Source organism: Hakea prostrata, chromosome 7, assembly GCF_041222555.1.
Source record: "Hakea prostrata isolate BN-2017 chromosome 7, UWA_Hpros_2, whole genome shotgun sequence".
In the NCBI taxonomy this organism is placed as follows: domain Eukaryota; kingdom Viridiplantae; phylum Streptophyta; class Magnoliopsida; order Proteales; family Proteaceae; genus Hakea; species Hakea prostrata.
Window position 1 is genome coordinate 21,334,936 of NC_142606.1, and position 26,532 is coordinate 21,361,467.

At 36.8% G+C, this 26,532-nt stretch overlaps 2 protein-coding genes across 2 annotated transcripts; one reads left to right on the plus strand and one right to left on the minus strand.

Moving 5' to 3' along the window:
• The first annotated feature begins 5,394 nt into the window (after window positions 1–5,394).
• LOC149010496 (proteasome subunit alpha type-6) lies at window positions 5,395–11,720 on the plus strand. The gene is made up of 9 exons (XM_089160933.1): window positions 5,395–5,573; window positions 5,855–5,949; window positions 6,039–6,120; window positions 6,700–6,796; window positions 8,211–8,269; window positions 8,369–8,451; window positions 9,078–9,173; window positions 10,364–10,423; window positions 11,327–11,720. Exons 1-9 carry the CDS (start codon window positions 5,498–5,500, stop codon window positions 11,417–11,419), a joined length of 741 nt encoding a protein of 246 aa, XP_089017059.1. The 5' UTR covers window positions 5,395–5,497; the 3' UTR covers window positions 11,420–11,720.
• Window positions 11,721–12,447: 727 nt separating this feature from the next.
• On the minus strand, window positions 12,448–23,512 carry LOC149010497 (cyclin-L1-1-like). The gene is made up of 9 exons (XM_089160932.1): window positions 23,338–23,512; window positions 20,602–20,762; window positions 20,386–20,467; window positions 20,105–20,245; window positions 19,647–19,816; window positions 13,891–14,164; window positions 13,369–13,774; window positions 13,246–13,284; window positions 12,448–13,154 (listed from the first exon to the last, which is right to left on the minus strand). Exons 2-9 carry the CDS (start codon window positions 20,751–20,753, stop codon window positions 13,081–13,083), a joined length of 1,338 nt encoding a protein of 445 aa, XP_089017058.1. The 5' UTR covers window positions 20,754–20,762; window positions 23,338–23,512; the 3' UTR covers window positions 12,448–13,080.
• Window positions 23,513–26,532: the final 3,020 nt, after the last annotated feature.

Genomic DNA, 26,532 nt, shown 5'->3' on the forward strand with positions numbered 1-26,532 from the left:
CACATGTTTTTGCTCTTAATAAATGTCAACCTTGCCCTCTTCCCTCTTCAGTAAAGTGGGGGCAGACTTGAATGCTGTGCATTTAATGCATAGCATCTGCTGCAACGATCGAGATTTCGATCTTGACTGTTGGCAGAACAGTAATGTGCAGCACTGAAGTTGAACCCAGGCAAGTGACACCAACGAAATAAATAAGCTGGGTGGGGAATTTTCTTTGAAACTCAACATAAATTGGATCCTGATTGACTTGTAGAAATGGATTCCATGACAGACCTGATCAAGGTGCTGAAACCTTCATACCTACTCTAAGCTTTGGCCCACTTCTCCAATCACTGGCTCCAGAGGAATTTACTGAACTCACAGGCTTCAATCACAGGTTCAATGCAATTTTGTGAATTCAAAGGCCTCACAATTTTCTTTTATTTAAATTTGAATGACTAATTGAAGCATTTTAGTTCATTAAGAAGACATACATTTTAATCCGTATTAGCAGTAAGGACTACATGCGCTACACAACCATGTTGCTGCATTATGACCCAGACATCATAGGTATTGAATCTTATTCTTAAACTTTGGTTGGTGCACCTACTAATCTTCTTTGAGTGAGACTTGAATGCTTTGCATTTAATGCACAGCACTTGCTGCCAACGGTCGAAATCGATCTCGACCATTGGCAGCACAACAGCACTGAAGTTGAACCCATTGTTCTCTCAATGACAACCTGCAATTAATCAATGTTTCTTCTCCCACACACAGTGGCAGAAATGTTGAGGGAACAAGGTTCCCAACATCGTATATTGAACCAATCTTAGGCATTGACTTTCACATCAATCTCATCTATACATACAGATCAGATTAAGCAACAAAGAATGCAGAGGGTGCTAGCTGGCTTGATCCCATTCCTTGACCTTATTGAAGACAGTTGCATAATGTTTTCATTGATTTCAAATTCAAGGAAGTGATTATAGAACTACACAGAGAATAAACTAGACTAGATAACAGAAGTAACATATCAACAGTAAATTCATTAGGTTTTCCTTGCCCACATCAACATCTTCCACCTAATTGGATTTCAGAACTGAATGGTTAAGTGAGCTATGACCAATCAAACTTGGAAAATATTTTTGTTGAGGAAATGCGATGTTAGCATTGCCATGTCAATGCCACATCAGACTCCATTGATTTTGATGATAACAAATACTAATGTTTAAATTGAGTTGTATGTATTTAAATCAAGCCAAATGAGTAAAATGAAGAATATGGAACTAAGGGCATAATTGATCAAAACACCAATAAAGACCCAACTCAAATGCATGTTCAAGCCCTAAGAAATGGTTCAACTAAGTTTGGACATAAGGAGACTTGAAGCTTGAAGACAAAGAAGAATTGAAGATTCAAGAATCAAATCAAGCTGTAGATGAAGATCAAGTGCACCTAGGCCTTAGGTCACTAGGTTCATCATGTAATTGCATATATGCATCATATCATGCTCTTGACATCCTTAGACTGCCTAGAATAGGTTAGAAGAGTAAATTTTGGACTTAAGCTTGGCTAGGAGGACTAATTCCCTAAGAAGAAGTAAAGATGGGCTTATTGTTCCAAATGACCTGCCGTTTGAGCATATAACGCTCGCGTTGAAGCTCAAACGGTGAGCCTTTTTACTTAGAGGCAAAATTGTTGCTTTCGGTCCATAAATGACTCAATGGTCATATTAACGGCCCAAATGGCAAGCCATTTTACTTAGAGGCAAACTTGTTGCTTTCAGTTCAAAAATGACCCAATGGTCATATCAATAGCTATATTGCCAAGTAGCCTACCGTTTGGCCAAACAGCTAGCCGTTTAGGATGGAAAACTGGCTATTTTTCTATTCGTTAGGACTTGAACTTGGACATTTTTTGAATTTCTTTTGAAGCTCAAACACCCTCATTTGAGAGCCTCTACGAAGTGCAATAATATACACAATCTCATATACTCTCAGGCTCTCAAATTAAGCGAAGGGAAAAGAGAGAAAGAAAAAAAAAATTGATGTCACTCAATTACAAAACAAGGCTCCACTAGCAAAGGTGGCATGGAGAATATGGAAATACCCCGAGTCCCAGACTCATTTTGGGCTAAATTTATTAAATTTCTTTATTTTCCTAGAACTAACTTTCTAAATTTGGGGACTCAGTTCTAGTGGAGGGCTTATAATTGAAGGTTAGAGATGACAGACAAATAAACATTTGGAATGATAGACAGATAACCCACCTATAAAATCCAAACCCATGTGTGACAATTTTAGATATTGAAATAGTAGTTGAGTTAATTGATCTCATTTGCAAGAAATGAAAAACATATGTCCTACACTGATATTTCTTGCCAGCAGATGTTGAAGGGATTTAGAAGATCACTCTCAGTTTGTTTGCCAAGGATGATAAACAAGTTTGGGAACCATAAAAAAGGGTGAATTTATAGTTATATTAGCATACATCATGCTAGCCAATGGAGAGAGAAGAATGGAGACCGACAAACATACTTCGCATCGGTGGAATTCCATTGAAGCTGCTACTTGGAATCGAATTTGGGCTATTGAGATGGTACCAAAGATTAAAAATTTGTTGTGGAGGGTCTACAATGAAGACATAGCAACAACTACAGGTAGTAACTTCATTTTCAAACAAATTAATGTTGATCCAATGTCTAAAAGGTCAGAAAAAAATCATTTGTTGTGCACAGCAGTACACATAGATGCCAATAAATAGGTTGAAATTTAAAGCATGATTTCAAATTTAAAATTTTCAAAATAGGCTTGTAATTTTTTTGCTTTTTTAGCCTATCATTTGGTATCTATATGCACTGTTGTGCACAACAAAGGATGTTTTCCTGTAGAAGGTGCGCTCAGGTTGTGGGGACAGCAGATCATTTGTTTTTGGATTGCCAATATGGAAGACGGGTATGGTTTGGAAGTTGTTTAAACTTCATCAATGAGATGAGAAGAAACTAGGACATACAACACTTGCACATGCATCTTTTAACTTTTGGTATATGAGGCGATCCATATGTGATCAACATTTGCAGGGGGAGCATAGAAGCCGGTTGAAGTGATTTTTTTTTTGGTCAACAAATAAAAGTCATATCATTAAGTAAAAGAGTGTAAGCCAGGAAACCTGGACGCCAACAAAGAGATATCAACCATGAATAAAGGTGGAATATTCCACCAAGATCGAGAGAGGGAAAGACAACGTGCCCCCCTAGCAAGAAAATCAGCAAAAACATTGTTAATCCTAGGAACAAAATTAAACAGAACCATATTAAAGTCTATGACAATCTTAAAAATTTCAGAAACTAAACTAAGACTAGACCAATCTAAAGAAGAGCTAAAGCCTTGGAGAGCCAAAACGACTGGTAGGCAATTAGAGTTCACTTGAATGTGAGATACTCCTAAAGAGAGTGCAAAAAGTAGGCTATCTCTCACAGCAAGAAGTTTCATCAAAGAAGCAGAAGTTCCAAAACCATGGTTGCATTGTGCAGCAATAAAAGTTTCATTAGTGTCCCAGAGAATACAATTCTTTCCTCCCTTTCTAGTGTTGCCTTCCCACGAACCATCCACAAAAAGTTGAAAACATATAACATCTCCTAGGTGGTTTGCAACAATGAGCTGCTGATGGAGATCTGAGACCTGAGGAGTGTTCAAGAAGTTTTGGATATCTGCCAATAAAGAGGAGAAGTGATTCATAGTGTAATGTATGGAAGCATCAATACCACGAAAAATAATTGCATTTCTAGTATTCCAAATACACCAAATTAATGCACTCCAGATTTGGTTAGCTCTATCCATATCCCCACATCCCTTAAACTTTGATTGGATAAATTTCATCCATTCATGAAAATGTTCACCTTTGAAATCATTCATATTGATGCGGAGAGGGAAAGTTCCCAACAACATCTTATATGGGGACAAAAAAAAAAAGAGCATGACCAACATTTTCAAGACAATGATCACAAATCAAACATAAAGGGGCAAGAGTGGCTCTTTTAGTAAATAAAGAACTACCAATTGCAATTGCTTCATGTGATGTTCTCCAAAGAAAGTGTTTGATTTTAGGAAGGGTGGGGATGTGCCAAATTTTGTTCCAAAAAATAGAATGAGTAGATGATGAAACACAATTACCTTTAGCATTTGCCATAACCAAACATTGGTAATATTCATATTTAACAGAAAACTTACCATTTCTATTTTTGTACCAGACCCATGGATCATTTGTATTGATAGACAATAGAGGGATTGTAAGGCTTGCTTCTACCTTAGTTGCGGTAAAAATGGATTGGAGGATGGGAATATCCCATTGTGCATCTTCCCATCTAATTAATTCTTGCACCCAAGTGGGACCATTAGTGAGAGAGAGCTACTTATGCTCTTGAAAGGAAGAGAGGGCAACCAGGATCTTTGTATATGTTTGTGTTAGTCCCATTGCTAACCTGTCTAATTAGACCATGCTTGAGGATATCTCCGCCAGCAAGGATGCTGCGCCAACCCCAGGAGCAAGATGAAGGGTGTTTACATTCAAGAAAATGAGTGTCCTTTATGTATTTGGCATGCATTACCTAGGCCTACAGAGAATCAGAGGTCGTAAGCAATCTCCAACTTTGCTTTGCTAACAAAGCCTTATTAAAGCATTGAACATTCCGAAAGCCCAAACCCCCCTCCCTTTTCCCTTTGCACAAAGTTTCCCATTTACAATAACAAATCCTTTATCATTAGCAATACAAGACCACCAAACCAAGGTGCATGGTGGATGCAAACATTGGAACCCTCTGCTAGTGGGAAGGCGAAAAGTAAATTGTAATGCAACATGGAAGAAAAATTCAAGCATAGAGGTTCAAAGATCATTTTTAGAGATATTGTTGAAGAACAGAGGACAACCCTTTCACTCTCACAAATGTTTGGTTCACCATTACAGCCTTATAGGAGAAGTTTTGGCGATCAAGAAGGCTATTCAAATAGCAAAGGATGAAGGCAATCCATGATTGATTATACAATCAAACAGTAGTGAAGCTAGTGATCTTATGAGTCGTGAAAAAATGAAGATTTTCTTGATTATGGCTGATCTTATAAAATATATTAACACAATGTATTAAATAAACAGAGTGGCAGTTTGGGCTTTTCACGTTTGTAATTTGAATATGCTTAACGGAGGTTAATGGTGTCAGTCTGTTTGGGACCCACACGTAATATATTGCATTTAACCGGACCTAACATTAGTTTATGGTCCACTTAAGAGATCCACACATAAAAAAACTCATAAATAAATATAAGAAGAGAGTGAAGGGAAATTAGGGCCGGTTCCGAACCACCATGCTAAAGCCGGTCCAAGATAAGACCACCTTTAAACATTAAACCTCGGTGGTCACTTCTCGCTTTCTTGTGCTCCAAACAATCTCACCGCTGTTTTTATGCACTTTGTGCGAGTCTGTATTGAGGAAGAACGAAGGTAAGCACAGAGAGAGAAGTAAACGATGAGTCGTGGAAGTGGAGCTGGTTACGATCGTCACATAACAATCTTTTCCCCTGAAGGTCGACTCTTCCAAGTTGGTAAGCATTCTCTCCAGGATTCATTCCCCATTTACAGTTGTGATCTTTTCAGGGTTCCAGAAATTGTAATTTCGTAACTAGTCAAATATGTTTTCCGAAGTTAGTAAACTTGGAGATTCTTCCAGTGTTTGTATGGAAGCTTTTTATTTTTGTTTCAAGATGGTTGGATCTGTGTTTCTTCGATCAATTCTGTACGACCTAGTCCCGGACATTTTCATCTAGTTTCGCCCGTCAAAAGTTATCTTTTTTGTGATATTAAGACTTGTTAACGGATGAACCAGAGTATGCTTTTAAGGCAGTGAAGGCTTCTGGAATCACCTCCATCGGTGTTCGAGGAAAGGATTCCGTATGCGTTGTTACACAGAAGAAGGTCCCGGTGGGTACTCTTCCGATTTTTGTTGGCGATACTTGTTTGATCTGCGAATTGAATTGTTCTGTGTAATTTACTCCTCATATATGATGCAGGACAAGCTCTTGGATCATACTAGTGTTACACATCTGTTTGCCATTACAAAGTACACTGGATTGTTGGCAACCGGCATGACAGGTTTTCTTGCTGAATCTCCTGAACTTTATTTTCTTGTAATCATAAGGAATCACTAAGTACCAAGGAGTAGATTCATTTATTTATGTATTTTATTTTTTTGAGGTGGGGTGGGAGGGAATTCTATCATTTTCAACTATTTGATACTAGAGGATCTCTTAACTACATGATGTTAGCGCAATTTTAGTATTTCTGCTGATATGCAAGTGTTATTCACCATGGTTTATCTTTTCTGATTTGGATTGAGCAGCACATTCATAAGTATTTGTTAGTTTAGGTTTGATTGTTAATAGAGGTCAAACATATCAAAAGGTAATAGGCTGGAGCTGCAACTATAAAAGACATGAGAGATTTAGAAAGATATGGCTGACCTTAAAATGTTTGAAATACTGAAATAGACTAACATTGTATTTAGTTTCATGTGGATGAGTGGCCAGACTGACAAGTATATTTGCTAAATTGGTTAGGCAGATTTTGTTCCTTTTCATGGGGGCCTTAAGACATAAACACTCAAAATTTTCAATTCAATGGATGCTTTTTTTGGCTAAATGAAATCTCATGGAACTTATTTGCCATTACCAGCTGATGCAAGGACATTGGTCCAACAAGCAAGAAATGAAGCAGCTGAGTTTCGATTCAAATATGGATATGAAATGCCTGTGGATGTATTAGCCAGATGGTATGGTGATTTCCTATAATTGATTTCTTTATTACCTTTTTGGACTGCTTGAATTTTATTTTCCAAGGAACTAGTGCTCTATATTCTATTTGAGAATTTCAGGGTTACATTCCTAATGCCACCAACTTATATCACCAGGATTTTTTTAGAGAAGTAACTGTTGAAATAAATTGTTTGTTGCAAATTAACTCCTTGAAATATTAACATTGTCATAGTGTCATTGAAATACATCCAGAAAGACAAGGGTGAGGATGCCCTTGGCGGGGAATGTAGAGCTTCTTAAGTTCTTCATTATGTATAGGCTGTGGTGCTGTAAGATCAATCAGTCAATGCCATTAAAACTGATCACCTTATAAGTGGTTGCATTCACTGGTTATGTAGAGTAGGCTGGGTATCGAGGACCTTCAAAATTCAATGTACTTCTTTGCACGAGAACTTATAATAAACTTTCTGGAAATACGAATACCTTGTTTTTCAGCTTCTATTTGTACAATTATTCTCTTAAATGTCCCAAAAGAAGAATTGATGCAGGTTATCATTTTGATCTAATAGCCTGCTCCTCTTAGAGACCTGATCAGCACTTCTCCCAGAAATACTTCCAATAGGGAGGTCATCCCAATTCCCAAGTTCAAGTTGTGGACTTCTAGTAACAGTCAAGTTCTGACCTCAGAGATAAGAGTCTTTTTATTACTGTTGTGCTATAACCAAAATTTCCAGCTCTACATAATGCAAGTCATGGCTGCTTTCAAAAGGCAACCATGAATTAAAAATGGAAAGCTCTTGTTGAGAATTCTCACTGCAACTGAAGTGAATGTGAATCTGAGCATTCACATCTAGGGTAGGTGATCTAGGTGGGCTCCTGAGATCAAGTTTTAGTAGACTCTAGTGGATTTCTAGTAGCCGAAGTTATCTTTCTTTATTCTGTTTGTCTTTCTTAACATCTTCCCTAGCTTGTCGGACTTCTTTTTAGTTCAGAATTGTTTTTCCTCAATTCCTTGAGCCCTGCCTCTGTATACCAACTTTAGTTCTACCTTCCTGCATTCCTAAGGTCCTATGCAACTTGAGTTAATCTGGTTTTCCTCCAGAATCAATACCGTGAGAGTTTCCTCCCATTCTACATCAAGAATGACAAACAGATAGTTCTGTAAACGCACTAACAATTGGAAGAGAATAGTAAACAGAAGCTAATAGGATTGACTACAGCTGTCACAGATAATCGCCTAATGAAAACGTTATTTTTTCATTCACAAGAACTGAGTTGAAAATTCTCTAAGTTAATGCATTCACTTTTTATTTCTGGTACACAACTTTGTGTCAGCATTATACTACGGTGATGGCTGATGTGGTACCTCTGGAATACTTTTGAAATAGTCTCATCTCATTAACTTGTATTTATATTCTTAAATGAGCACAGGATTGCAGACAAATCTCAAATCTATACCCAACATGCCTATATGAGACCTCTTGGAGTAGGTATGCCTTCTTTGTGGTGTGAGGATATAATGGAACTATGTTTTTTTTTATAGTTTTGTCTACTAATATTTCCCATTCCTTTATCATTTACTTGTGAAGCTGCTATGGTTTTGGGTATTGATGAAGAAATTGGGCCTCAACTTTTCAAGTGCGACCCAGCGGGTCATTTCTTTGGTCACAAGGTATCTTGGAAGTCTTATGTTTAACTGTTTAACTTGAGAATTGAGATTCAGTTATACTCATCGTATGTTTGGTTCTTGGCAAACATTTACTGGATAACCTATGGGGGATAATTTCCATCCATTTGATGACTTCTACTTGTTTGGTCTTTTCAGGTGCTTACTTTAGTTTGTTGTTCCTTTTTGGATGTCATATGCAGTTACATCTATGTAATATATGGTGGAAGATTTATAGTGTCATTAATTTTTTGGGAAGGGGCCATGCTACCCTAAATGATTCTGCACTTAGGGTTTAGGGTGTTGTGAAAAAATTGAAATGGTAAAACACGCTGTTAAGCAGTAATTAATCTTAACCTTGATTGTATATACTATCACTTGCTTATATTCTTTTCATTTTTTGTAAAATTACAGTTCCTCCTTGCTTTTTATATACCATATAAAGAAGGGGTTATTCACATTTATCAATGCTTGTTTTCTTTTTTGCATGTTTTGGCTTGACCTCTTCACATCAAGTTTTGCTTCATGCAATTAACAGTATCTTTGGACTTTATCCAAGTTTAATCAAATTAATTAGCATTATGTCTTCACAAAAAAGGAGTACTGATTTTTATTTGCTTTTTTTGCCCCAGGCCACAAGTGCTGGCTTGAAGGAACAGGAGGCAATCAACTTCTTGGAGAAGAAAATGAAAAATGATCCAGCATTCTCTTATGAAGAAACAGTACAGGTAAAATTACCTTGGCCTCTGTCTTAATTGTGTGATGCCCTAAAGGCCACGAAGAAGAGGAAGATTCCTTGCCCGACTGTACTGCATGGTGTGCATGGTGCTACAATGCATATGCTTAACTCTTATGCCATGTCCAGAAACAAGGAATTGCCACAGTGGGTTGCTTGTGTTATTTCTTGGGGCTTCGGTTGCGAAATTTAGCTGAACAAGAAATGGTAGAGAATCATTATTAATTGAGAACTTTGACAAAAATAAAGGAAATTAATAAATAATGAAAGTTTTGGCTTGTTCAAGTTGATGAATTGATTCTCTCCCCCCCCCCCCCTCTTTCCTCAGGTACTTTGGACGAGGGGACTTTTTGTTCTCACTGTCTAGAGTATTACTTGTGTTTATTGATATTTTCTAAATTTTTGTCATTTTTGCTTTAATAATGTAGCTACACAGTTGGGCATGACAGGATAATATCTGATTATCTCATTAATCATTATTACAACTAACTCCATGAAATGTGCGCACCTGGTCTAGTGTGTGAATTTACCCTTCCACTGAGGCTGAAGTTTATAGTCTCTACTACTGTTATGCCGCCTTGCAAATATTCCAACTAGAGTTTTCTCTTCTTCCTAGAATGAGCATGTCGCCAACTGCCAACTCTACAATAGGTCAAGTGTATTGTGACTTGTAAGATATTCCTGTGCCATCTCAAGATTCTGTACCCCTTTCTTTTTGTTCAAAGTAAGTTCAGCTGAAAAATACTATGGTACATTGGACGGAACGATATGACTGGGAAGATGGGGAAAATTGTCATGTCCTAGAAATTCCCCAACTGATTTTCCTCTCAGATTGGCCAGGCCAACCCTTTTAACACCCGGCTTTTTATATGCTATCATATATATTTGATAAATTATATCAGTTTCAGGGTTTCCCCCCCCCCCCTTTTTTAATTTTTTTATTTTTTTGGGGAGGGGGGTTGGGGAAGGTGCTGTTTGTTGGGGTCTTGAGCTATAAGCTTCTTATCACTATGGTTGGTTTTGGTTGGTTGGTTGGTCTAAATTTCCTTGAGGTGGAAACAGCTTTCTATGCATCCCACTCGAGATCAAATGCTGGAATTTATGCCTTGAAAATGCGTATATATGAATGATTGGTAACTCATGTTTCTAACCTAACATTTTCATTCTTTCTATATTGTGTAGACCGCAATTTCTGCTCTGCAGTCAGTTTTGCAAGAGGATTTCAAAGCCAATGAAATAGAGGTATGGCTTTTTCATTCGGTTATTAGCAGCATAAGTAACAATTATGGGGAGTTGTTTAGACTGGAAGAGTTTTCTTTCACTGCCATGTTTTATTTTATATAGAACCGTACATGAGGTTTTCACCTCATACAGCTCCTTCAATTCTTTCGAAGTCATTGGATAATTTTCCTAGTTCAATAATCTCCTCCCTTCTTCCACTCTGTTTCAAAGAGTAACTAGGACCAATTCAGTCACATTTTCATGTTCCAATTGAACACTTTCGGTTTTTGATTATTCTCGAAGGAGAAGATTATTCTTTTTACCAGATCCACTCACGATCTTATAATAAGAACAAGATATCTTTCTCAATCAATCCCTTTGCCTTAAGGGTAATCTTTGACGGCCATGTTCTATTTTATACCTGGATGGAGAATTCTGATAATCCAAGTTATCAGCAATGGATCAGGACCCTACTAGATAGTGAGAACTCTAGGCCTTGTTCCTTGCGGCTAGTTTTACTATTGATTTCAGGTTACAGAAACTGAGGTGTTCTTAGGTTGTGATAACCCCAGACCTTGTCCCGACTGATCTAGCTCTATAGCTTTTTCTCTTTTTTTCCTCATGCTTGACCGGTGTGAGGGTCCCACCTCATATGTTAATTTATTAACATACACCAGCAGCTGGATTATTTTAGCATATGGCCTGTTGGTTTATATGGGCCAGTAGGTCAATTCTCTTAACGGTCTCAATTTCATCATCAGAATTAGGTGTATCCGATATACCATTAGAAACAATGTTATCCTACTTGTGTTCATCACTCTTTTAATTGAACAGGGCGCATTTTCTTTTGTACTATTTATTTTATGTTGCATAAAGAGATTAGTCTCCAATTACTAACCACAATGACAATTCATATTTTGGTAGGTAGGAGTGGTCAAAAAAGACAATCCAGTTTTTAGAGTGTTGTCGACCGACGAGATCGACGAGCACTTAACAGCCATAAGTGAGCGTGATTAAACCAAACACAAGGAATTGCGTATGCTGCACAGTGGAAAATCATCTGGATATGATCAGGAAGGAAGGCGTGGTCAGTTTGGCAATTCTTTCGTCCTGTTCCGTTGGGTATGGCTTTCTCCATGATACTGTTTTGCTAGCAGAAACTGGGACAAGTGAGGACTCCAACTATTTATCTAAGGTTCTGAACAATGATCTGGATTTTTTTGGCTTGTGGCTAGACTATATGTAGTGAAACAATCTTTGGGTGCATTCGAATTCCATCGAAATTTCCATTTCTACCAATCACGACCAATTCTCAGAATTATAGAATTCCGTTTCTCTGCCTCTTGTTTTAAATTTGTCTAATTGAAATTTGCACAATCTGCTTAATCGCACGGAGAACCGGAATTGCATTTAGGTGACCAGAAAAGAAAATTTTGGCAGGTATGCTATTGTTATGATAATGGTGCAGAATGGGTGTGTTGTATGAGCTTTGTAACCCAAGTGGGTCTTCAAGCAAGTTTTTTTTTTGGTAGAAGTCTTAAAGCGAGTTACCCAGTGGAAATTGAATTGAATTGGTATCATGGATATATGTACCGATATTTATTTATTTATTTTTTTTTTTTTGGGTATGAAGAAATTTTATTTATTAAAATTAAAGGGTAAAAAACAACAAAAAAAAGAAAAAGAATACTAAAAGATAAATGGATAAAAACACAAGGTTTGAATATAAACATCTGAAATTAAGGAGAGGAATTTGATCAATTTGTCATACATGCATTAGACAGGATCATCTAGGTTAAGGTACAGGCTCATCTAGGTTAAGGTACGAGTTAATATAGAATAAATGTTATATTTAGAACAATTAATAAATTTAAAATGCACTTTGCATTATAAGTGCCCAAATGGGCGAAAACACGCTACAAGGGTGGAGACTAACACGCCACAAGGGCAGATATATGTACCAAATCAACATTCAGGAAATTGAATTGGTATTATATATATGTATCAAATCATAACATTCCAATAATGGCCATAGCCATCCAAACATATCTGTGGAATACACAAGCTTCAGCTTTATTCAATCTATTATAGGATGCAGAGGATTGCCTGCCGTCTACTACGACACTTTCAAGAGTACTCTTCACCATTACTCATACTGAAATTCAAAGAAATGCAATAACTTTCAATAGAAAAATTGAGATTTTGATTGAAAATAGAGACCGTCTATACCAAGTAAAGAAAAAAGGTTTTTTGTGCCAAGCAAAAGAGAAGTTTGATGAGATGAGAACAAACTAGACAGATTTCAATGGGCATTCACATTACAAATATATTATTTGCAACTGCAAATTGTAAGCAAAAGAAACTTGTAACAGCTCATTCGCAGCTCAAACACGTCAATTTAGCACAAAAAGGATCGGAGAATAACCAGTTGTGCACTTTCGCTGCTAAAACATCCAGGGGCAGCTATTTGCCAAGACTCTGCATTGGTAATTCAATGATTAAATGAAGAACCTAAAGCAATATACCAATTCTCCAACATGATCAAGAAATCTCGTCGGATGCTCCCAAGATTTTCACCACCCATTTTCCGTATGGATTGTTTTGACATCCAAACAGCATACAGTAGAAGGTAATCAAGCTGCAAACGCAGTAGTCACAAGGCAAAGAATATTTCTGGTTCATGTGTATGGATGATGTCTGTGTCGATCCTTCTCGCGGGATGAATAAGAGGAGCTATGGTAGTCGCCACGATCTAAAACAACAAATAAACAGCCTCAGATGGAACGATCCTCCTTCGAGAAAATTCTATGCATCATAAAAACAATGGCAGAACATATACATACCTCGTGCTGAATGGTGCCTTGATTTGTCTGAATGCCCCCCTGAAATGCATAAACAGCTTAAGAATTAAGCATGTAAGGAATTCAAAAAACAATAAAGCCTGAGAAATAAAGGTAGCTTGTAACCTGGATCTTTTCCCTTGTCCTTTGAACGATGACTTCTATCCTTGAATTTCTCCCGTTCTCTTTCCAACTCTTTCTCCCGTTCCCTTTCCCTGTCAGAATCCCTTCCATCTCTTACCCTCTCGCGCTCCCGAGCTTTTGATCTCTCCCTGTCTTTCTCTCTGTTCCGTTCTCCACTAACCTCCTGTCTGTGCTCAGCCTTGGACTTCGATGGAGGTTCTTCTCTCATCACTTCATCAGTTGAGATATTCTTATTGTCTTCATCACTTTTCTTGGACTCCTTTAATTTTTCAATGGCTGCTTTTAGAATTGCACCCTTCGAAGCACTGGTGTCTTGATTGGAAACAGCAGGTACAACCTTGGGACTAGATGTGTCGTTATTAGCTACAGGTCCATTTGGTGTTCCTTCCTAAGCAAAGGATAAAAATCACTGATATTGAAGTTTTACCAATAAAATGTTGTAGAAAAAACTTAAATTTCATTATCCTGCAGAGGATGAGAATGAAGCATAAGATCGTAATTCACCTCAGAATTTTGCTGCCCTTGTGCATCTGTTGTCTGTCTTGATATAGTGAATGAATCCCCATCCTTACACACAGGTAAGTATACTGCTTTAGGAAGGCTGTACAAATGTGCTAAGACCCTACAGACTTCATCAATCCCCGACTTCTCTGCATCAAAAACCTTCCACCATGGAGGGTCCTCAGGAAGTGGTACCTGGAATCTTCGAGCAGCCGCATATACAACACCACAAGCCACAACTTCACTCTTGAATCTAACACACAAGGTTGTCCGCAGGCTGCTCAAAATAATCCATGGAAGGAAAATTTCAGGCAGGAAAGCTTGAAGCAAAGCAAGTTTGGCAAAAGTAGGGGAAAAAAATTAGACAACCCTACAGAAAATCAATTATACACTGCTACACTAAAAATATAGGGAACCACATTAAAATGCACATAGTCATGATATAACTATCATGATGAACTAAACAAGGATAGACAAAAAGGGAGTAAAACCAATAGTTCAAGCTAGGGGTGCTAGAAATACAAGCACAGGCTTTTCCATAGGAAGAGCTGTGGGCCTCCACAGGTGAAAGAAAAGTCCCCAGAATCTCTTATCTCTTTCTCATTCTTCAGAACAGTGTTCCAAACAACACAATATTTTGGGTGTCTGGAACACTAACGGTTATTTGTCACTAGAAACTAGAGCATCTGTTGGTCATTCATATGGGCAAGGAATTCCTCAGATAGGCCAAATGTCAAAATAAAGAGTCTTATCTCAATCATATGTCCCATCATTTGTGGAGCAATTCTACTTTTCCAACAATCCGTGCCTAATGCACAGTGAGCATGTACAACTTCACATATGGTACTCCACAGCTTTGATAATCAATGGACGCACTTTTACACTTCTAACCTCTACCTTTCTCCGCATTCTCAGTTAAGTATTTATCTATTTTTTGCCTGTGACCCATCTTGCTTGAATCCTAGGCCAGGTTTTAATATCTTTCATGGAAAATAATTCTTTTAGGGTGCATATCCTAAACTTCATAATGATAAATAAGAGCTTAATACATGTAACTTATCGTTCTTTTTGTTTGCCCATTAAGAACTTGGAAACTCCTAAAAAGCACAGAGTAAGGCCAAGGTTTGAAATCTTGGTGTTGAGGCAGGTTTTGGCCACCTTAAAACCAAGCTATGGCCGAAATTTTGCGTGATGGGCAAAAATCAGGGAATTTCCCTGAAATTTGAATCTCTAGTTTTGGCCTATTTTGGCTTTTTCTTTTCGGTACCTGAGGAGGGGAGTGGCTTGTCCTTCCCGATGTTTGAGTTGCCATCTGTGTTCATGACAGTATTGCTTCTAACATTTGGGTCTTTCCTATAAAGCTGATTGTTTGATACATGAAGTGCATTGAGACTAGGCAGAGTTGTCAACTCTTCTGGAGTGGTACCTGTGGGCTTAGATCAGTTTTTGCAATGGTTGAAGTTTAGAGAAGTCGGGAGAAATCGTATCAGTAACATTCATTTTCTAACAATTAATTAAAGAAATGTTACTACTGATGCATGAGATCAACATCTGCAATCTGCATGAGATCAACATCTGCAATGCGTACAGATTGTTCCCTTCCCAATTTTGAGCAAATTATTTTACAATGGAGAGTAACAAATTCACAAGTGAATCACAAACAGCTCCTGGAAGCACAAGCTGTTCCAAGCAACAGTATCCACCTAAACAGAACTAGGAACCTTTGGTTTAGACCATTGAAGAAGATTATTTGACAAATTCACTCTTCAGCGGCTAAGAAGACGCCAAAGAATCTGGAACAGGACCTGTTAACTGGTCTCTGAGGTTTTCAACCCAGAACTAAAAGCGTTTTAAGATAGAAGGACACAGGAAACAAAATTACCGAAATGAGGAGCTAAGTAAAGAAGATGACAGTTTGACTGACATGGACTGAAAGAGTTGGTTTCGGACAGATGTTCTTCCCCACCCCCAAACAACTTTCACCAAAGTCTCAGTGAAACTCCCTTGGGCAATGCTGCGTACATTTGCCCCTCCCCGAACCTGCAATTTTGGTAACCTCATGCACTGCAACGCTACTGCATTTCACTTCATTCTTCTTTTAAGTAGCTTCCATCTGAAACCCAAAGGGGACAGTGGAGTTGGCATGGGCACTGGTCTGAACCAACAGGCGACCTATCTTCGAATCCTCTTACCAGCATTGGCAAATTACCTTGGATTAAGTGACTTAACTTCTTAAATGACCAGTCCCGTGACGGGCTCCAATCAACCCCGACAAATTGTCAAGTGAAGGGCCTAGAAACCCCATCAGCAGAGGGGGCGCGGGGGGGGGGGGGAGAAGAAAAAACAGAAAAAGAAAAAAGAATAAGAATAGCTTTCGACTTTTCCAGACTCTAACTACATTAATCTTTGTTTATACAAAGTCCAATAGGTAATTACATAGGAATCAACAATACAAAATCTACTTCAAAATATCAAATCTAAATAAGCAGAAGACAAAAGATGGAAGTTTCTAAAGTGGATCCAGCAGACAAAAACATGTTGCCAAGCATTGAGAAAAATATACATGGATAAAAGGCCACTAAATTTTGCAAGTCCACTCTTGCAGGGTCCAAGAGGTGTGAACTAGGAATTGCCCTATCCATTTTAATTTTGTTCAGTTTGCTGTTAGGTTTCTGGTTTATTCTAGGTGGCTGACTCCTAAAGTCAATGTTAAAAGCATTGAGTAGTGTAAGACTCTAACTGTAGGATATCCCTTAACAAGTATGCACGTCATTCACATGCTAATAAAGAAGTCTTGCATCATTGTCCCTATTTGATGTTGTAACGAGTGATATGAACAAAGGCCCTCCCCCTGGTTAAAACCCTGGTTTGGACCCCAAGGCCTGACCAAGATGGAACACCTAGGGTTGGTCGAATCCATGCAGGGGCAATTTGATCATTTTCCAGCCCTAATTAGTCGATTATTTTATTTTCAGAATTTTGGTTTTAATTTTCTGAGTCCATTTATGTTTTGAAGTCCTAATTTAAGTTCATCATTTGAGTTTTGAGTGACATAAGGAGTCATTCTTCTAAGTAGGACTCTTTATGGATAATTGGGACTTTTATTTCAAGTCAAGTTCTTTTATGTGGCCTTCATTTAATTGTAAACGGCATCCTAACTTATAAAGGAAGCCTAGTAGAGTTAGCTTCTAATTCCTAGTTGAGTCCCCAGTTAGAGTTGGATTCATTCTTTCTTGATGTCAGGCTATAAGCCATTCTCTTCTTTGTAAAAACAGTCTGCATTGAATAAAGAATTGAAGAAATCTCGTGGGAAATTAGGTCGTGGCCTTCCTGGGAGGGCCATGGCAGATTCTTAAAGTTTCTTGCGTTCAATTGCAGCATTCAACTTCAACAATCAGCGACCTTCACATTCAACATCAGTTCCATCAAGTATGTCCAACACCCCCCAGCCCCCATTGCAGCCCTCCCCCTCCCCTTCCTCTCTTGTGCCGCCAAGGAATCCCCACCCCCTCCCATTGCAGTGCTCTAATTCCCTTCCCCACCCCTGCCAACCCCTAAGATTCCCCCTCCTACCCCCTGTGACACCCAGGCCCCTCCCCCACCTCCCCTCTACCTTGCAGAACCCCCTTTCCCCCCTTTTTTCCCTCTCAGCTCCCTCTCTCTCTCTTTTCTGACCAGTGGCAATCTGAGAAACAGAAAAGAAGAGGAAAGAAAGAAAGAAAAGAAAAGAAAAGAAAAGAAGAGCAAAGAAAGAAAGAAAGAAAAGAAAGACTATCAATTGTGTCATCCAAGAATTATCCACTCTTTATCAATTATTTCATCCAAGAATTATCCCCACTATCTTCCCTAAACCTTACCAAGTCAATCCAAATTATCTCATTTCTCTTTCTATCAATCCTAGGGTATCTTTTGTCTTTCAAGATCATGCCACAGGAATTTAGTAAAGCCCTAACTTTTCCCTAGCAACCCATATTTCTTTCCATTAGTATTTCCCGCTACTTTAGACCAACCCATTAGAATTTTGGTGAATATTTGCTGGAAGATTCTGTGCTAATCCTAAACTTTAGGGAATTACTTCAAAGAATCCTAACCCTACAGTGGGGTTACATCACTGGGACTCCTTCAAAATCAGATTTCTTTTCCCTGTTCTACGAGGCATTCTCTACTAGAATTTATTCCAGTGTTGAGATTAGGAATATAGATAGAGAGAACAGCGGAGGTTTCAGGTTTCGTGATGGAAGGCCATTATGGTTAGGTTACCAATGTGGATCCTAGCTCTAATACCATTTTAATCTTAGGAATAATGGCTTATATACTCAAAACACCAGCCACCTATATTTACGATAAATGAGGGAAGATCAGTTACAAGGAGATAAGTAACCTCCAGATTCAAAGGTTAAAACACCATTGAACCCAAGAATGCGACCACTTCAAGCAATTATCTCATCCAATTTGATGGAGCCAGGGGTAAAACATAGTAAAGTCACACTGACTAACTCCTCCTGATCCAGTTGATGTGGTAGCTAGTTTAGACATTATTGCTGATAAAATCAGGTTCATAAAAATAACATCAACACTACAAGAAGGATCCCAGAGAGATCATCAACTAATTCAACTGAAAGAGGGATTCATTTCATTGCAAGGTAAAAGGCCCTAGGTGATATAACTCAACAACACGGGTGAAAAGAGAGGAGTAACGATGTACAGTGCAGTCACTAGAAGTTAAAGGCCAGCAGTGGTGCCTGCCAGCGCTAAAATCCAGATTGGGACAGAGACGAAGCTGTCATAACTAGCAGTGCTGAAAAGACAAGACAGAGACAGAGATGACAGAGCTGTGTTGATGGCTTGCAGACCCCCCCCCCCAAAAAAAAAAAAAAAAACACTAGAAAGAGAGAGAGTGTGTGGTGGAGGTTCTAGCATTTCGTGAGAGGAAGGCATCAGGGTTAGAATAATATGATCCACACCTCTGATACCATAGAGATCAGGAATAACAGCATGTGTCCATACACACCAGCCTACCTATATTTATAATAAATAGATAGAACATTCTAGAATAGGTACAAGGACACAAATACCATCAAAGACTCAAAGGCTAAACTACCCTTGAGCCCATACAACATCTAGTAAGTTATTTCCATCTCTATTCATACACAATTTTTTTCTAAATATCAGTGATGGTTTTCTTTTGATCTCACAATCCACCCAACTCATTTCATCAATCAAACCCCATATAGGACAGACCACCTGAAACTTATACTCTGCTTAATTCTATTAAACCTCCAATGCCCAATGCATATCGCCTTGAACAATGAAACTTCTTATTGGGACTTGATCCTTCTCACATACAGAAATTGATAGTTTTTATAACTAGGTAAGTACCATACCTAGGAGAACATCACATGTCACAGGGTGATGGCTGCCATCAGGCATACAGTTTCATAAAGGTAACAGGGCGACAGGGAAAGAACAAAGACAATCCTCCAAATCAATTGAAGTTCCAAGGTTCACTTGATCTCCAAAACAGAACAATATCATAATCCATTGCAACAATTTTAACAGTCTAAGTCGAAGCAGTGGTTACTCAGACACTCTGCTTTAGGGTTGAATGATGAAAGAATTGACGCTCAAATTTAAATAGCACATAAAGGAAAAAGTCACTACACTAAGTTATCAGTTCAAGCAGCATAAGAAGGAAGGGAAGAAGGTGAGTATGATGTAATCAACAAAAATACTCAGAAGACATTCATCCAGATAAGTACCTATCATTCGCAAGATTCCAAGCTTCCTGCCTCAGTTCTGGAGGTGTTTCAAGAGCTTTAAGGTAGTTCGATATGAACTTATGAGGATGTTCAACATGACAGATGAAACCCATCTCTTTCAATAAGTGTCTCTCTGATCTGTTCAAGTCCATCTTCAGCTCTGAATATTTCTGTAAGACAAATAAAAGAAAATTCGAGACACAACAACTTAGTTTAAAACGAAGACACATCATAAATGAGCAAGTGCTACTTGCAGTAGCAACCCCAGCTAACTTCAGCATAAAACAAAAATATCTGAACCTTGTCCTTGATACTGGATGAACAAGAGGAAGAAAATCCCAACATAATCTCTAAAATTCACTCAATGATACCATATAAAAAAATTATAAAAAAAAATTTAGAAGGTTGGGATTAAGGAAATAACAAGCAAAAGATATATGTGAATGTTTTCAGTTAACCTTAGAAAAGACGTCCAAATGCTCTATCGGTAAATTTTCTCTTCGACACTCCATCCTATGGAATACCATAAGCACATGCTTCGCTTTTCTTGGGCTTTCCTCCAGCTTTGAGGCAAGCCAAACACAGCTAGCAGCTACCCTCTGCAATGAAACCAGACCATCATAAACAAAGTCATGGGTGATAATAGATTTTCAAAACCAGTAATGATTGCAATCACTTACAAGTTATTATTAAGGAAAGTCATAATTTGGTAAGGGGGAAGAGTTGTAAGGAAAGCAACCTTCACATTAAAGCGAGCAAATGACTTCTTGCAGTAGAAACGATGGAATAGAACTTGGCCTGTTGCCATTACTGCCTGAGGTCTAGCATTATAAGATTTAAGAAAACAAAATATAATAATAAGGAATCAAAATCTCCTCTCTTTTTTTCCAAAGAAAAAAGGACCTGGTTCACCAAGTAAATAACTATATAATTTATTACTATCTTTAAAGGATACAATCTGAGCAAAATGCCGCTTTCCTGAATGAGATCACATCCATAAATTCTAAGTGTTGTTTCTGTAGCTTCATCTATTCCATCTTTCCTTGATGGTGAATTTATTAATTGCTCATCCGTCAGGTAGAATGTATCAAGTGCTGTGTAAATCATTATGGACAACTGCAAAATAAAAAGAAGCTTTAAGCATAAGGATAAACCCATGAAGGCAGACATTTAGAGGGTATCTACAATCAGACCAACTAGCTTATGACCATGCTTCTAACTAAGTGCAATTTTTATCTTTAGATTATTTTTTTGTCTTTCTTCTTTTTTCTTAGATTTCTTGATAGCTTTTCCAACAATACTCCTCCCTACTGAAATTGAAACACAGAAATTTTAAAAAGAAATGCAGTTCATACTATCTCAAACAAGGAGAAATCAACTAACAAGTGCTTACAGATCAAACCCTAACTGAACCTATTATAAATTTTGAAAAAAATTGAAACCTTGAAACCAGCAGATGAATATTGCTATAGAAAAATAAAAGAAGCGGTATCAAGAGACATTTGCAGCTTTGCTACTATGAACGCCAATGACTGTCCTTGGTGCTGTGAAAGAACGGAGATGTGAAGGGCCCAAAGCCACAAAGAGGACTCCAAAATTAGATGCGTCAACTATATTTAGTCCCCGCCAAGGTCTCAAGTATATCTGGGAAATTTATCAGGGACCATCCATTTCCTTCCAGATGTGTGACAAGTGTCCCAGTATCACATTAAATGTTGGAAATCTATTCACAGATCACATCAATCAACTACCTGTAAATAGATTTCCACCATTTGATGTGATGCTGGGACATTTGTCACACATCTACCCATTTCCTTGTAAGAAATGGACCTAATTTTGGTCCAGTATATCAGTCGGGTGATCTTAAAAGACGTTTCAATTTGTACCCTACCCTATCGCAGATACGTACCAATGGGCATAGAATTGAATAGAAATGATCAAAATACATCCGAGAATGGTTTAAATTAAATATTGTTTTTGTATTCAACAGAACAGATGTAAAACACATGAAAGAGGGGTAAGCAACAGCAAATAACATCGGAGGAAAGAAAGACAACTCAATGTGGATATTTATGCAACATTTTGACATATATTAGAAAATATTTTACATAAATCATAATTAGTACCACATCTCTCATCTGGCGAAGCACCAAAAGATTATCTCACACCAGATTATCTCCTACCTCTACCACACACAAAATTACCATTAACTTGTTGGTATGACTTCTCCCTTGAGTTGAACATACTCTCTAAATAAATTGCAAGTGATGGTTTGGTTCTCATAAGTGAGTACTAAAGAGCATTAAAGATTAACATGCCAAAAAGAAGAAAGAAAAAAATATATAATAAATAGTTTTGGAATGTAGCCAAACAACAATCTCATGTGCTATTAGTTGTATAAAATAAATGTAACCAAGCATAAAACAGAATGGTGGAATCTTTGGAATCTTTTTCTTTACCAATCACCCCCCCCCCCCCACACCCAAGAGGAGGGGGAAAGGAAGCTTAATCATCCAATTTGGCAAGCTTAGACACCCAAAGCAACATCACTCTTTTGACTTGCATTCAAGGACAATTTAAAATAGCTTAACCAACAAATTGTGCAAGCTTAGATACCCAAAGCAGCATTTAGTGGCTATAAAAATATCATTTGTTAGCAAAACACAATATTCTGTTTGATGAGCTATCAACATTTGTAGTCTATACAACAAGTTATTTAACGCCAAAAGGGTGCACTATCCTAATTGGAAAAATCAATAACAGGCACTTCAACAATCACCTAAACCAAGTTTCTTCCTACAGTAGCTTTGTTCCTCACAACACCATTGGAACAAAGCCTAAGTTTTGTTCATCATAAGCCCTGAGAAGACCTCTTAGCCTTACACTTATGGACACTTATGGATGGGTTGAGGAATCCCAGATTTCTGGTTTGAGTGACAGTAAAAATCCAGTGTAGTGGTCAGTTGCATCATAAGATTTCAAAAGGGAGAACCATGTACTACTTATGGCCTGGTTCCTTTCATCCTTCAATAGAGATTTAAAAATCTATCTACATCAAGAACTCATGTAGATTGGAGAAACAAACAAGAATCTAACGTTAAATGCATTATTATCGGCCATCTTCCTCTAAATTTTGCGAACAAATCATTCTTTGTCTTCAAAACTTACCTGGAAAATTGATATCACAAATTTTTCTCTAAAAATGTCTTCAGTGGTTAAACAGTGCAAGAAACGAACCCTCGTTGAAATGTGTGTTCACTAATAACTCATCATTGAACATGGAGAACATGAAACCTAGGAACAAACAAATTTAACGCTATAATTTCCCTAAACTGACAAACATATTTGTTTAAATTGACTGATCCACACCAGTTTAAAGGAGTGAAAGTTTAGCAAGCATGTAATTTCACTTCCTTTTTGTCAAAAGAGGTATCGCAGGCAGACCCTATTATGTTTCTGATATAATAGAAAATAATAATCGAAAATCCAGTAAAAATTCTAGAACGACACAGGGAAAAAATTGTACCTTGAATGACCCGTTAATCTCTGAATTACAAAAGATTTTGCAGGATTACACACAGAAGCAAAACGGCAATAACAGAAAATAAAATAAGCACCAGACAGGCAGACAAAAACCCAACCAAACTAATCGGAAAGGAACAGCGAGAAGCAAAGGAGAGAGGATTCAGACCTGGCCTTGACCTTGATATTGATATGATCTTGGAACCAACGTTTAAGTGCGAAAACAGTGGAAGAGGACTGAGCAACAAATGTGAAAACGGAAACCCTTTCTTCCCCACTTCTGCAACTCGTCAAGAGACATGAGAATACCCCTCCCCCACCTTTGTTGAAGCGGTTCGATACGTATCTACCGTGTCCAAGGTTTAAAGTATCGTATCGATCATGTGATTTTAAGAAATGTATCGTTCAATATCGAGTATTGTATCGTTCTAGCAAATGTATTTTAGTACAATTCAATAGAGAAACGTATCAACATGTATCGTATCGGTTTTGTCAAATATAGAACGTATCGGCTAGTATTGTATGGTATCGTGGGATACTTTAAACCTTCACTGTATCAAGATGTATCGGTGCTCACCTCATTTTTTTTCCGTGTGTATTACCACTCAAAGTCAGAAGGAGGAAGATCGTTCTTATACGGGTTTAAAGTATCCCTATTGACACTAATCGATTCATACCCATATTTGACCAAATCGATTCTTTCCATTGAATTACTCTAAAATATATTAGTCAGAACGATACGATACTCGATACCGATACTTTAAACATTGCCTATAGTTCCCTGTTAGATCGTAGATTGACGAAAATCCAAAATGTCATGCATTCATGTCTACGATTTAATTTCTTCATCTGATGGTATATTAGACAACAAAATATTTTCCTTGCGTATCGGTTTTCAATACATATAAGGATTAGGATTTCTCATAAACCTTTTAGTTTTTTAAAGGGTAAATATCACTTACTTCCCCTCTTAGCTGGACAAATAGCACTTACACCCCCTCTTAGTTGGATAATATCACTTACCTCCCCTCTTACCTGGCAAATATATCAAACACCTCCCCTCTGTTAACTTTCTCGGTTAAATTTAACTCTTATCGTTAAATATTTATCTAAAACTCCAAATTGTCCTTGGCTAAAAATATATTTTTTATTTTAATCCTAAATTACCGTAATCACCCTAGCAGTTAAAATACTAAATTACCCCCAATTAAAATAATTGTTAAAAACCCAAACACCATAGTTAAAACCCAAATTATCTTTAATTATTAAAAGCCCAACATACCCTTTTTTTTTTAATTATTAAACAATAAAAAATTTGTATTTTATCAACATACCTTTTTTTTTTTTTAATTGCATTTTTAATTTTACTTGATAGTAGTACGTTTTTTTTTTAATTGTTTGATAAAATTAAAAAAAACAAAGTGCATGTTGGGCTTTTAATAATTAAAAATAATTTGGGTTTTAACTATGGTGTTTTGGTTTTTAATAATTATTTTAATTGAAGGTAATTTAGTATTTTAACTATTACGGTGATTACGGTAATTTAGGATTTTAAAATAAAAAATATTTTTAGCTAAGGGTAGTTTGGAGTTTTAGAAAAATATTTAAAGGTAAAAGTTAAATTTAACCGATAAAGTTAACAGAGGGGAGGTGTTTGATATATTTGCCAGGTAAGAGGGGAGGTAAGTGATATTTACCCTTTTTTAAATAAAGCATAAAAGGGATAATTACTATCGATCTCCAGTATTTGATTTTATTATTATTTTATTTCTTGTACTTTTTAAATTACTAATACAACTTTTAATTTTATCCATAATTAGTAATGCCCTACCATTAAATTCCATTAGTTTACTGATAACGCATTTATATATTTTCTCAAAATCTCTAAGGGCCTGTTTGGTTACTTGAGTCTGTAGATTTCAAAAATTTAGAGATTTCAAATCTACAGACTTCAAATCTCTAGAGTCATGGTTCGTAAAATTAACTGTTTGGTTAGTTTGAATTTTTGGAATGAAATTTCTAGATTTATCCTAAAAAAATATTTATTGAATTATGGTTCAAATCTTTAACGCTTTGACAGTATGGGTGAAATCTCTGGATTTCACCTCATACCCATAAATCTACAGATTCACATTTTTAGTGTAAAAATGTGAATCTCTAGATTTCATGAATCTAGGGATTCACACAACCAAACAGGTAAAAATCTCTCATTTGTGAATCCAGAGATTTGAAATCTCTGGATTCGCTTAACCAAACAGGCCCTAAAATAACCTTAGAGTTATCTCTTTACTTATTTATCCTTTTGTCAAATTATAATACTATCACTAATTAATTATGAAAAAAACATTATCCTTAAATCCATTTTCTTCTTTAAAAAGAAACTACCAAATAAAGGAAATATGTGGTTTTTCTTCTCTAAATTTCCTATCAATTAACATCTAATACGCTAATTTATCGGTAAAACTTCCATCATTATGATTGTGGAAAATTTAAGTCAAGCTTGAAAGTTTCAACAACCATTAGCGTGTGGTTCCACCAATCCTAAAATTAAATTCCCATATTTACCAAAAAATAAAAATAAAAAAAAATCCCACAATAAAGCAAAAAGGAAAATAATTTTAGGACATCGTTTCCGTTAAAAATAAACCTTACCTGAAAATCCATGTGAGTTATATTTTTTAGTGCAACAATAAGACATTCATTAACAAATATCACGTTGCAGCAGAGATCATTGTTGTTTTGTTATTTTTTGTAAATTCCAAGAATTACAACACATGCATGCATAGATTAGTTTCGTTTCTCTCGGATCATTGCTCTTATTGTCTGAACTTAAATTTATACTGCAAAACGGTTCGTCTTTACCACGATTCACATTTTGATGGAGTTAGGGATGAAGAAGCAAGATCTCAAGATGTAATTCATTCACAAACTTTCTTGATCTAGGTCTTCATCACATTTTAAATGGAGATGACTGGTACTTTTTCAAAATCAAAATTGATTTTAAAATATAATATTTTAATGATATAACTGGCATTCAATATGATTTCTATAAATGAAGGTAATGTCATCTTTTTTACTTCTTAATTTTAATGAATGACAAAATATACATTGCATAGTCAATGTTATCAGTCACGTAACACCATTAGAAGTGAGGGGGCAATAGTAATTCCATAAAGAATTGGGTTTGATTAGTAATAAAACCAAAATATAAGGGGACAATAGTAATTATCCCAGCATAAAAACTATTAATATGCCAATTAAAATGGTAATTAATAAGTAAATCAATTACATGTTGATTTCAAAGTCAGTTACGGCAACAAGTGTATGCTTAATATAAGGGAAGTATTCGTTTTTTCAATTATAC

Coding starts and splice junctions, on each gene's coding strand:
- LOC149010496 (XM_089160933.1), top strand. CDS start 5,498: ATGAGTCGTGGAAGTGGAGCTGGTTACGATCGTCACATAACAATCTTT. Junction 6,797..8,210: donor GTGGATGTATTAGCCAGATG/GTATGGTGATTT, acceptor AAATGAGCACAG/GATTGCAGACAAATCTCAAA. Junction 9,174..10,363: donor CTTATGAAGAAACAGTACAG/GTAAAATTACCT, acceptor TATATTGTGTAG/ACCGCAATTTCTGCTCTGCA.
- LOC149010497 (XM_089160932.1), bottom strand. CDS start 20,753: ATGATTTACACAGCACTTGATACATTCTACCTGACGGATGAGCAATTA. Junction 20,468..20,601: donor AGCGGCATTTTGCTCAGATT/GTATCCTTTAAA, acceptor TTATAATGCTAG/ACCTCAGGCAGTAATGGCAA. Junction 19,817..20,104: donor ATTTGGACGTCTTTTCTAAG/GTTAACTGAAAA, acceptor TTTGTCTTACAG/AAATATTCAGAGCTGAAGAT.